At 46.2% G+C, this 12548-nt stretch overlaps 1 protein-coding gene across 8 annotated transcripts in view; it reads left to right on the top strand.

The window, feature by feature from the left end:
* Positions 1 to 655: 655 nt before the first annotated feature.
* PARD3 (par-3 family cell polarity regulator) overlaps positions 656 to 12548 on the top strand; it is a gene marked incomplete at both ends in the record, with an annotated part of 453991 nt that continues 442098 nt past the window's right edge. For all 8 annotated transcript variants that reach the window (XM_080340305.1, XM_080340306.1, XM_080340304.1 and 5 more), the window contains one exon: positions 656 to 775. In XM_080340305.1, the coding sequence (XP_080196431.1) occupies positions 656 to 775 (120 nt within the window). The remainder of the gene's footprint in view (positions 776 to 12548) is intronic.

Here is a 12548-nt window from a genome sequence, read left to right as displayed (position 1 = left end):
GCGGTGCCCCTCCGTTCCCCGAGTGCACCGACCGGGGGCAAGGGCCGAGGATTTGGCGGGGCTGCTTCTGCCGGTTCGGCCGCGGGTCCGTAGCCGGGGGACCCGGTCGGGCAGAGAGCGGCGGAGGCCGCCGCACTCCCTGAAGCTCGGTCCGGGCATCCCCTCGCTCCGCTCCGACCGAGCCTCCGGCGGGTCGCGCTGCCGCCGGGTGCTGAGCCCCGGCCGCCGGGCCCGCTCCCCCGCAGGCACCGTGCGCTCCCCCTGCCCCGTCCGCGCTGCCCCCGCCCCGCTGCACCGCCCCGCGCCTCCGGAGCGGGAGGCAGCGCCGCCACCGCCCCGCCCGCCGCCGTTGCGCGCCGGGGCAGGCGCCGAGCAGGTGGCCGCAGGCAGCGGCGCGGCATGTGAGCGGCCCCCGGATCGCCGCTCGGCCGCGCTCCCCCGGGAAGGCAGCACCGGTCCCCCTGCGCTGCCCTCCCCCTCGCCGGGCCGGCCGCGGAGGCAGGGCGCCCGCAGCGGCAGCCCGGTGGCGGCCGGGGGCTGAGCGCCGCGCCCCGCCGGGGGGCGGCCGTGGCGGAGGGCGGAGAGGAGGAGGAGGAGGAGGAGGAGGAAGGCTGCGGCGGGCCGGAGGGACGCGGGAGCCCCCCAGCCGCCCAGGATGAAAGTCACCGTGTGCTTCGGGAGGACGCGGGTGGTCGTGCCCTGCGGGGACGGGAACATGAAAGTTTTCAGCCTGATCCAGCAAGCGGTGACCCGGTACAAGAAGGCGATCGCCAAGGTAAGGGGCGCGGGGAGCGGGGAGCGGCGCCCGCGATCAATATGGCGCTTCCCGGAGCGGGGAGGGAAGCGAGGGGGAAAGTCCGGGCTGCCCCGCAGCGGCACTGGGAGCGGGGCCGGGGGCGACCGGCGGCAGCAGAGCCCGAACCCTCCGGGGAGCGTGTGCCCGGCGCCGCCGAGGGGAGCCCGGGGCGGGGGGCGGCCCCTCCGCGGCAGCCAGCGCGGCCCCAGCGCGGCTCCCCGCGGCCGGGGGCGCCTGGCGGGCCTCGGCCCTTTGTTCGCTGGTGTCTGGCGGGGAGGTGGCGGCCCCCGGGGGTGTCGGTGCGGGGAGCGCCCGAGCCTGGCCGGGAAGGGGGCGCGGGGGCTGGCGGTGCCGGGTCTGCCCCGGGGCGGGCGGTGGGGCCGAGGCGCCGCGGGCCGGGCGGGAGTCGCCGCGGAGGGCTGGAAATCCATCCCCAGGCTTCCCAGCCCTCCAGGCCCGGCGGGGAGGGCGGTGAGAAGGGACCCCGCCGCAGGGGCGCCCCGCCGGCCGCCCCCACCTCACCGGACCCCGGTCCGCGGGGCCCCAGAGCGGCACGGCCGCCCGCACAGCCTCCGCGCCTGCTCCGCTCCCGGCGGGCTGCGGGGAAACGCTCCGCCTGGGCGTGAGGCGCCCGCGGTGCCCCGGGGCGCAGGGATCGCAGCCCGGCCCGCGGCGGGGCCGATCCCGAGTGCCGCCTGCGCCGGCCTCCCGCACCCCCATGTTGAAATGCCTGGCTGTGGGTGTGCAGGCAGTTGCACACTCGGCTTTTCTTCCATAGGCGACTTGTTGGGCTTTGTTTTTTTCTTTCCCTTTTTTTTTTTTCGGTTTTTGTTTTTCATTTTTTTCCTCTCTACTTTCTTCTTGTTTCTGCAAACTTCTCTTTAATCAAGTGGTTTGTCGGGATACTATGACCATCGTTGGCCGAGAACTTGAGCAGCGCTTTTCCTCTTTGCACTGCCTGATCCATCCAAGTGGCCGAGTGTGCTTTTTCCCCTTAGCCCTTCTGACACGCTGTACACTTCTGAACCTGGAAGTTTTGTTTTGGCAAATGCTGACTCCAGGTGCTCTGAAACCTGCGATGGAAGGAATAGTGTGAGCAGTGTATGGATTAGTTTGAAGTGATTCCCAAGAAAATTTTTAAGATCGCTTTTCTCACAGTTCCAGTTGCTGGGAGGAGAAAAGTAGCTGAGGTTCACACTAGCTCCCTACCTGATTCCTGAACAATATGGTTTTGGAGAGGACAAATGCATTCTTTCTGTATTTTTATTATTCCTCTTGTAACGCAGTTGTGATTCTGGCTGGAAAAAGAGTGAAATGATTCACTAAGATACAGCTGCATACCAGCTGTTATTTATATACTGCCATTAAGGTGCATTGCAATCTACCGGCACGTAGGAGACTGTGGCCAGGAGTACCTGTCTGGTTAAGGTAAACCAGTGGACAGTAAGTGTGTCCCTTGGGGGAAGCGCTGAATACCTCATCGGGCCACTCGGATGAGAAGTGTTTGCAGAATTTGTTCATCAGAGTTACAACATTGCTAAAATTAATTATTTTGATGTGTTGTGTTCCAAAACTATTACCCGGAGTAACTTGTGTGGCTCTGGGCTGCATCCTGGTTTCCAACTGTTAAATTGCGTTAAGGGATGGCAATTACATTCTGCAGCATGATGCTGAGCCTGGAAGTGATTGCAGTAGTGAGCACAGGAGAAACAGGCCCTGGTCACCAGGAAAACGTTACATGATTGCAAATGGTGTGGACTTGTTCAGGAGAGAAGTGGAAACATAAAAAATCAAAATGTAACTCTTCTTGAAGTTTACCAAAAAGTTTGCAGAGGTGCGGCCAGACTTTGTCCCCTAGTCACCAAAACTCGTTATCACGGGTTTGACACAGTGGTTTTATTTATTAGTATTTATATGGTGGTTATGCTATATGCCACTGGTATAGACTTGAGGTAGCCGTAATTACTGAGATTGTTTCTATTATATGGAAATACTGTGGTCGAAAACACAGTAGCAGAGTCCATGGGCTTTCTCTGAGTGTTTTACATAGTCACTCTCAAATCTTACTTGTAACTTATATTTGCTGAAGATTTTCTGTGGTAAGGAGGTAGATCCTCAGTGTCTCTAAGTAGTTGCATAATGCTGTTTGCTGTACTAGCTATAAAGTAACATCATAATTTTATGGATTCCATGACAAAACTTCATTGATGACTTTTTATGGCTGTTAGTTTTTTGTTTGTTTGTTTTCTTTCTCTATGGTAGTGGAGCAAATCTTCACTTCAGAAAGAGACAAGGGAGGGGATGAAATAACTCCTGAACAGAGGGGGTGAAAGTATGTGTGCACAAATGAACGTACAACCTGGCAGCTGGTATTAAGCTGACACAGAAATCACCACCACTGTGCTGTTACAGAAAATAAAAATCTGATTATTCAAATACTTGAATTAAGTTTATGGTTTTCATACTTACAGAAAAAACAGCATTTCTCATTCTGAAAAAATGTATATCTGCTGTATGCAGCAGTTCCTCAAAGAGACGCAGCCTCTGAGGATGGAGTTATCAGCCCTTCTCAGATTGCTTCCCGCTTTGTCATGGTTTCCAGGTTGTGATTAGCAGTAAGTCATCTGCAGGGCGAGCACTTGTGACGTACCTGTGCAATCGTGGCGATGCCAGCCTGGCATCGCGCCTGCAGAGTGCCAGGAGTGAGTAACTTCAAAATCTGACGTCAGCTTGGATCTTTCTGACTTGGTATTATTTAGCTTGAATAGACATGGCGAAAATGAAAAAAATACTTACAGGCAATAATCAAGATAACAGTACAGTTCTCTTCTCTGTAAAATGTTAAGACTTAAAAAGCATATGGATAACACGCTTAGTTGTGGCACTTATTCCTGGATGCAATTGCCTTTGCTTAGGATTCTTAAATCTCGAAAAATTCATAATGGGTTAACACTGCTGTCAATACTGACTCTTTAACTGTGGAGTAAGTTATTCATATGACAGGCTGTGCTTGAAGATTGGTCTGTGCAGTGTGTATAGGAAGTATTTCTGTTCCTTTGCCTTTATTCCAAAAGAAGCTTTATGTTTCAAATGTGATCCATTTTTCTGCAAGTTGTGTATGTGGTGAATGAACAAGTAAATGATAAGGGATGTTTGAAAAGTTCACCTTGTCCAGGGCAACTGGAGTCAGCAAAAATTGATCATGCTTATGGAGGCCTTGTTTGCACAGTGGCACGCTGGTGATGTTCTGTTTGTGTGGCTGGACTGGCGCAGCCTCCTGAACAATTTTTGAGTGAGTATTAAACGAGTATGTTTGGGACTGGGGGCAACAGGCCTGTGAAATGGTAGATGCATTTCCAAACGCTGTTGGTCAGGGGCTGTGCTGGTTTTGCATTCATGTAGTTCTGCTCATGACTTCCTAGAAATTCAGTGATTAAAAAAATGCTGTCAAGAAGGTAAGAGGGGTTTTGGGGGGAGAAAGTCACAGCCACACCTCACTGGCCTAACGTTAGTGGCAAGAGATGGGGGGCTGCCCCCAAAGTTGAGATGAAATGGGCAGTTGAGATGAAATGTGTTTATCAAATGGTTGACTATAACCTAGTGTTAAAATGTGGAAAACTTTCATAAAAATGGTGTACCAAGTAACCCTTTATCAAAAAGAATTAATTGTACATCTTGTACCCTTGGTTTGATCTGGTTGTAGCTGGAGACTTTCTGACTTTTTTTTGTTGATTTTTGATTGTCACGGTCATCTCTGTGTGTTTTGTTTTTTTTTGGGATATCACAAGCATTTCACCTTTTCCTTGCAAATATAAATCAGCTTGCTTAGGCAATGGGTAGGTATAATATTTTTCTAATTGTTAGTGTTACTGTGTTGTCTTTGAGTGATGTAAACAAGAATATGAAATACGAAAGCACAGGTTTACAAGAGTTGTTCAGTCTCATGTTTAATCCCTACAGGGATCGTTCGGTCTCTATGATAGTTCAATCTGATGTCCTGTGTATATCACAAACTTGTAGTGATCTACCTAGACCTTGTATATAACCCTGGTTTTCTAGTTAAAATAAGCAAATTAACAGTTTTTCTGATTGATAAAAAAGATTTTAGGAGGACACTTTTGAGACACCTCTCCCCTCCTCCTCACCAAAAGTTGTGGGAGATGAAGTGTTCGGAGGTTGTGATGTTGGATGGGACAATGCTTGAATTGTTCATTTAAAAGCTGCGATATGTTAATATTTGTGAAAAGAAAATGTAATCTGCTCTTTGATAGCATTTGAAGGCAGTTGCTGATAAGACACCAGAACTCAAGGCAAGTTGGCTGTGTAAGCAAAGGTAACAGGTGTCAAATGACCATATTCTCTCTTAATTTGTACATAGGAAGCTTAGGCCACCCAGAGCTTAAAGCTCCAGCGCTTTGGTAGGTCTGATATTATCAGCAGGGAAGTGTGAGTGGGGAAGGCTGTAGTCTCAGGGAATGTGTGAAGTGCTTTTTTTTTTGTTTGTTTGTTTTCCCCCCTGTTTTTTATATTTTCTTGGTGCCAGCTCACTGTAACGTCTCAAATTATTTGCTTAAAAATCAGCTCCTAAACAGCAGGTTATCTTCCAGGTGCACAGTGGTGATTTGATGCTTTTTATGTCCTGCAGAGCAAACAGTTTCGCAGTTGCTCATGAGTGTGTCATTGAAGCATTGATTATAGGTTCTAATACACAGGAGAGGGTCAGTATGAAGATCTGCCAGTTCTGTATTTGTCTTTGCACATCCCCTGCTCAAGCCTGGCTGCTGGGTTTTGGGCGCAGGCTTATCTGGTTCATCCATAGTGCCCAGGCAGAGGTCCCTTCAGAATCATAATGAAAATACTCATGGGCAATAGTTGTTCAATTTAGCGTAAAGAAGATCATTGTATTTTATTTAGTATTAGATTTATTTTGATATCTACCTAGATCTTGAGGCTGTTTAAAGTAGAAAGAAGTCTTATAGGCTGTTTTCAGAATGTGTAGGAATCCTTTCTACTCCAGAAAGGAGCCATAAACCCCAAAAATCCCTCTCACCCCTGCTACTCCGTTGACTGTCAGTTTACCTGTAGTTGACACTACCAGGATGAAGTCTCGGGGCTCTGTATTTAGTATTGGCTGGATAGTACTTCAATGATTTACCCGAGGTCAGCCAGGAGAGCCAGATTCCCTGGGGCTGCTGGTGCTTTTCTCAAGCCGGCTCTTGGCCTCTTTGCTGATGTTGAGCTCCCAACAGTGGCAGTGAAACCCAACTGACTGGCAACGTCCCTCTGCTGCAGCTTAGGGCACGCTATGAACAGCACTGGAGAGCTGCTAATTTAAGGAAGAAAAGTACTGAAATGGGTCACAGTTGCTCTGTATTTAGAAAGCTGTTGTGTGATCCTGCAGGTGTGGGAGTTGATGGTGGAAACGTAAGCCTACGTCTTGCATGTAGCGATTTAATTCCCACCACTCATTAGAGAAAACTTCCTTTTAACCACTTCTTGCCAACTCCCTCTGTTTTCAGCTGAATGAGGGTTTTCCTGTTGTTCTCCTCATCTATGAGCACAGGTGACTCTTATGTGTTGCACAAGAAGTTGCAGGGTGAGGGTAGGAACACACCTTCAGATTGAGTGTGGTGGTGGTGGCCATGGAGGTCCCTTGCATGGGGACCTTGCTGCATGAGGAGAAGGACTGAATTCTGTACTGCTCATTAAGAGGGGCACAAGGAGTGAACAGTATGCAAGTCCTTCAGCTTCGAAGGTGTTTTCAGTACAGGTATGGTGGTGCTGCCGTGGCTGGCTGATGTGTGCGGTACCAATCTTTAGCTGGGTGGGGTACATCATGGCTTTCAGTTGGGCTTTATGTGGTTTCTCAGTATTTCAGTGTTACTCAGCTGTGATGGAGATGAAGTGTGTGTTTGTGGAAGAGTGGCTTGAGAATGATTTCCCTGTGAGCAAACACAGTGCTCCGCTGCTGTGAGCAATTCCTGGAGCTCTGAGGGGACGACCGCGGATGAGCATCAGGAGAACACGTCCTGGAGGCAATTTGGGGTTTAGGGAGGTGCCAGCCTCTCTTCTCCTGGGCAACAGCCTTCCACCAGTGGAAAACCATCTGATTCTCATAGCTTTTTACACTGTAACTTTGGTTATAATGGTCGCAGATGTTCTAGTTCTGTTATAAAAACACCACTGGAAGTAACACTTTCTCAGTTGTACCAGGCTATGACATCTTTTGGCTGTGGCACATTTAATCTGGTAAAATAAGATGGAGTAAATGGGGGAGAAACGCTGGTGATGTTAGTTATACAGAATACAGTTCATGTAGCTTTAAACCAATTTCCTGGTTCTTCAAAGGAAAACAAGCCTTTTCATCCAAATATAACTTGAATGGATAAAACATGCAACAATGCTGAACCAATGCTTATGTATATTGAAAATAAAGTGGAATTCTTCTAACATTAATCCGCAGTATAGCACAGATGTTCTCACTCAGAAATATTTTGTGATCAGTAAGAAAATAGAAAGTGGAGCAAAAAATATTAAAAAATTCTGCAAGATACTTTAGGGCATCTGTGCTTTATTTTTTTTTTTTCCTCCTTTTTAATATACATTATGTATTTTTCTTGTTTCTTTGAGGTCATTTTACTGTAGTGCTCAGCAAGTCTGGTACTGGAAGACAGATAAAAAAAGGCAAAAAACCCAAACTGCCTTTGAGCTAAATTACATAATCTGGTGGTGCTGTTTTATTAAAAAAAAGAAAGAAAAAAGACTACAGCAGCACAGATGAACATAATATTTGCCAAAAAGACTAATATTACTAGTGAAAGAGAAATAAACCAAATTCGAAATTAAGGTAAAAAATAATTTTAAACTAAGTGTGAACATTAAGGCTTTTTTTTTGTTTTTTAGACAATCACACTAATTTCACTTGTTACCATGCTTTAGGAGTGTCAGATTTTTTCCTACTGGTAGCATTAGTTATTTTCTCAAATTGATTTGAGTTACTTGTTAAGTCAGAAATAATTTTAATAATAATTTTGTTTCAGTATTTGCTGTTTGTTCTTTTTTAATCAGGTAGTAAGTACACGAGGGTAACTTAACTTCCTACTTCAGTTTCTTATTATAAAGTGATACAAATGCAATGACCTATTTAGTCCCAAACAGAAGGAGAACTGTATCCCTACTGGAATCTCCTGGACCGGGTCCTGTGTGCTATGTCTCAGGACCGGGGTCTCCAATGGAGGGGCAGAGTAGTGAGGGCCAAGTGTGTTTCTGTGCGGGGGGCTGCGGCACTTGCTGCCCAGGAGCAGAGATGAGAGATGAGCATCCCATGGAGCTGGGTCCTGGGATGCTGCTGTGGTCCTGCCAGGCACCTCCGCTGGTGCTGGAGCTCTGGCACTGGAGCAGTTGGCTGCTGTCACCTCCTGGATCACTGTGTCTCCAGCTCTCAGGAGAGGGCCTGGAGCACAAGTCTGATGAGGAGCAGCTCAGGGAACTGGGGCTGTTCAGCCTGGGGAAAAGGAGGCTGAGGGGAGACCTTATCACTGTCTGCAACTACCTGAAAGGAGGTTGTAGCATGGAGGGGGTTGGTCTCTGCTCCCAAGTAGCAAGCGATAGGACAAGAGGAAATGACCTCAGTTTGCGCTAGGGGAGGTTTAGATTGGATATTAGGAAAAAATTCTTCACAGAAAGGGTTGTCAGGCACTGGAACAGGCTGCCCAGGGAAGCGGTGGAGTCACCATCCCTGGAGGTGTTTAAAAAGTGTATAGACGATGTTCTTAGGGACATGGTTTAGTGCTAGGGTTAGGTTATGGTTGGACTCGATCCTGAGGGTCTCTTCCAACTGAAATTATTCTATGATTCTATGACTTTTCTGGTAACAGACAGGGTTAGCGGAAGGGAAATGACTGCGGGGAGAAGGATGGTGTTCTGTAGGGGAGGAAAAAAGCATGGTCTGTCCTTGGGGACTGGCAAAAGGAAATGCTTTTGGGGTGAGGATGAATGGATGTAACTCCTGGTGCCGTTTCTTTCACGTGAGAGGGAAACGGGAGTTTGCGTGGAAGCAAGACAGTAATGAAGTAAATTAAGTACTTACAAATACAAAGAGCTGAAGATGAGAAGAAACTGGTTAACTTAGTGCCCTGGAGGTAAGTGGTCAATTTAAGAGGAGGATGAAAAATTGACTTCAGCGGCACAACAAATGTCACCCAAAAGGCTTTCTTTTTAAAAAGAAACCTGTGGAATTTATTATAGAAAGCTTCCCTTTTTGGGCAATAAGCTTAGTGAAAGTAGTGAATGGCTGAGTTTGAAGGGAAAATAGACACTATTTTGGAACAGCAATGTCACGTTTTTGGACATACTTTCCACATTCTCTCATGCTCAGGCTGCTGCTGATGCAGCAAGTTTTTGAATCCTTTGCAGGAGGAGTGAGCTGGTACATCGTTAGCAGTTTTCTTTTTAAGCAGCCACGTTTATAGGACTTTTGTTCTGGAAATGCTTGTCTTTACAGACTCAGAATGGCAATTTAAAATGTTTTGGGTGTTCTTGTTGTATTTACTAATAGGATAAAAATAAGTTATGTGGGGATAAAATGCTTTAAATGGAGATAGGACTTTTGGGAGTGTCTGTGTGTTTGTGTGTGCATTCACTTGGGTGTTTTCATTTGTTTGAAGAAATGTAGCCACGCTTACTAAATGAAAAAGTAGTTTCAACTTACTCCATCTTTTTTGCATGTGCTTTCAAAGTTGTTGAGTTACTCTATCTTCCCCTTAGGCAAAGGCCACATAATGTTCTTTTCTTCCCTATTAAATGTCAGAAGTAATATCCTACTTGTGAGAAAATTGCAGAGATACACCTCTTTGTGCATATAATGAGAAGAATGACTTTGTTCCAAGTTTCTGGACTCCTTCTGAACAGGAAGGAGCAGAATTTTATGGAAAAATTACTTCTAGGGTTGCTGGAGTGTTTCTGAGACCAAATAGCCCGAAAGTTTTGTTGCTCTTAAATGACAGTTTAAAAAAAAAAATTACATTGGAAGCTTCAGAACTCTTAGATTCTTCAATAAACCGCTAAGTGGAATAACAAGGCTTGATTTAATTTGGTCTCTCCAAGAACCTGTTGTACCGAACGTTATTTGCATTTTTTTAAGTGCGCATTTGTTTGCGCTGTCAGTTCTCCCCTCTGCCTTCCTGTGAAGACTGCTTGCCCGCAGCTGCGAGCGCTGGGAAGGCAGCCAGCTACCAAGTACCAAAAGAAGAAGAATTTAGGTGGCCGGTCTGCGGCGGCCGGCAGTTCCTGGTGAATGAGCCTCTGGATTCGGCGTTGCGTGCAGCCTGTGAAGATGAAGACAGAAGGGATTTTACCAGCCTTGAATTTGGCTCTGTCTTTTGGCAGTACCAGGCTGCTGGAGGACTGCTAGCTTTTGAAGTGTTGGGCTTTGCTGAAAGTTAAAAAATACTGTGCAGTATTTAGCCAGTTGGAAAGTGTGATGTCCATGCATCTCGCTTGTTGTGCTATATGTTTCTGCCGTGTGTTATAGAGAGGTGGGCGCTGGTAAGAAGAGTAAAGGCACTGCTTTCTGAGGGAGATGAGGGGGACCCGGCTGTGGCCGTGTCAGGCTGAGGTGCCCACGTCCCCAGGGCTCCTGGCTGGGGTGTGCCAGGGGGCTCAGTGTGGGGGCGGCTGCTCTGGCTCAGATCAAGGTGAGGTTGTGTCCAAGTTAATTGTTTATTAGTGACGAAGATGCTGCTTCTGTTGCTGCACTGTAAGTCCAAGACAGCTGGGGACAGGGGAGAGGAAAACCCCCCGCGCAGGAGGCTGCTCTGCTGTCCTCACCCAGTCAAACAGTCCTGCTGTCTGGGCATGGTGTAGGTTCAGAGCATCATTTCCAAATCCTGTATTGAAGATTTTTTTTCTGGCATTAAGAACACTAATTTGAGAAGATGGGCTTGATGTTTTCTGCCCTCACTGACTTTCCATAACAGCAGCTTTTATTGCTTTTTCTGGTTTTCCTTCAAATGAAGAATAGCACAGATAAATGTGGTCTTTAATAATTCTGGAAAGTTTGAAGTCTGAACTAAGAAACTGCGAGAAAAAGTGGAGTGGGTGAAATAAGAGCTTTTAAATTTGGAATTGTCAGCGTAGGCTCTGTGTTGTAAGAAAGCGAGTGAACATGGTTTTAAATGTCTGTAACTGTGTGTATGCTAAATGTTTGTATGTTTAAGTGCTGCTGTTTGCTTAGAGAGAAAACCTATATTTTCTAGACTTAAATAACCTGGTCTAAAAAGAAAATGTTATGCTCTGTATGTAAAACAGTGTATTTAACTTGTGGTTACATTGGGCAATGGAGTAGTCTCACCCTGTGCCCAGCAATCACTCAAGGACATAACACTTTGGTAAACTAAAACCAGATGTTAATATGCGTGAAATGTTATCGTAATCAATGTCTTATAAATCTCTCCTTTATTAGTATAGTTGTTTGAAGTAAATTCCTGATGACCCTTGTGTTGCCACAAAGTAGCTATTGTCAGCTTGAAGGCCCCCTGATAAATTGAAAACTACAGATAATAAGTATCCAGTATTTTTTGGGGTTTATAAAATATTTAGCTGAAAAGGTTCCTGGTCCTCACCCTGTCTCTGTGGAGGTAAGAAGTTTCCTTTGCTGGGGAACGGGAGCTAGCTTGTACGAAAAGCTAATTTGTGCTGGGTTAAATATTCTTTTGATATTTGAATACGAAGTAATTAGCTTGGATGTACTGCTGTTTACCTTTTAGGATTTGGAGAAGTCTAAACAAGCTGCTGAAGGGAACTGTGTCATAAATCTACTTCTGAAATATTTTTTTGAGGATTGTATATTTCAGACTGAGACTAAATCTGCTGTTTGTGGTGTTATTTTTCTGGTGGCCAGTGACTGGTGGGAGAAGTGCGAGGCTAAGTGGGGAGGGAAAGGTTTGGGCAGTGATTTGGTGTCTTCCTGCAGGCTTGTCACTGTTTACTGCAGGGCGACAATACTCTGTGGGTTCTGTGCAGTGATCAGATAGACCCATGTGGGAATCCCCATTCTGAAAACGCTCTCAAGGTGGCTGTGTAATTGCTTACACATGGATGCTAATCTTTTGATTAAAAAAAAAAAATAATTAGTTCAATATTTACTGTAGCCATCTGCTGTACTTGAACCCAATTTTTAGGAAATGGTCTATTTTGTTCTAAATTACTTTAGTTTCAAAATTCAGCATTTCCTTGAACAAAATAAAAAAGGGGATTTTTTTTCCTTTGTTTTATGTGAAAGTTATTAAACTATTTTGAGTCTGTAAATCATAATAGCTGATTTTGTAGAATGTGTGTCCTGTTTTATGGGTGGTCTGTGCTTCCCCTTATTAGACCATATGTTGTGTCTGTGATTAGACAATGTGTAAAGACTGCTCTAACTCTAGTTGCCTTCACAAGTTGCTTCTGGTTTAGTGTGCCGGTGTCTTGTTGCCTTCTGAAAGGCTTCGTTTCCAAAAGCTGGGGATGCCAAAGACATTGTGAATAGAGATCCATTTAAAGACACAATGAGTACACATTTTTTCTTGATCACTTTTGGAGATTAAAGTTGTGTGTGGTATTGAAATAAAAAAAAATAGTTTTTCTGTAATTAATGTTTTAGAAGGATGCTGTTTTTCATTGAGAATTTTCCTGCAGCTTTTTCAAAAAGTATGTTGTTCCTTTCTGAACTCAAGTGTGGAGTGTAACAATTCACTTTGTGTTTTGTGTTATT

This window comes from Nesoenas mayeri, assembly GCF_963082525.1.
Source record: "Nesoenas mayeri genome assembly, chromosome: 2".
Lineage (NCBI taxonomy): Eukaryota > Metazoa > Chordata > Aves > Columbiformes > Columbidae > Nesoenas > Nesoenas mayeri.
This window is presented reverse-complemented; position numbering and strand designations above follow the sequence as displayed.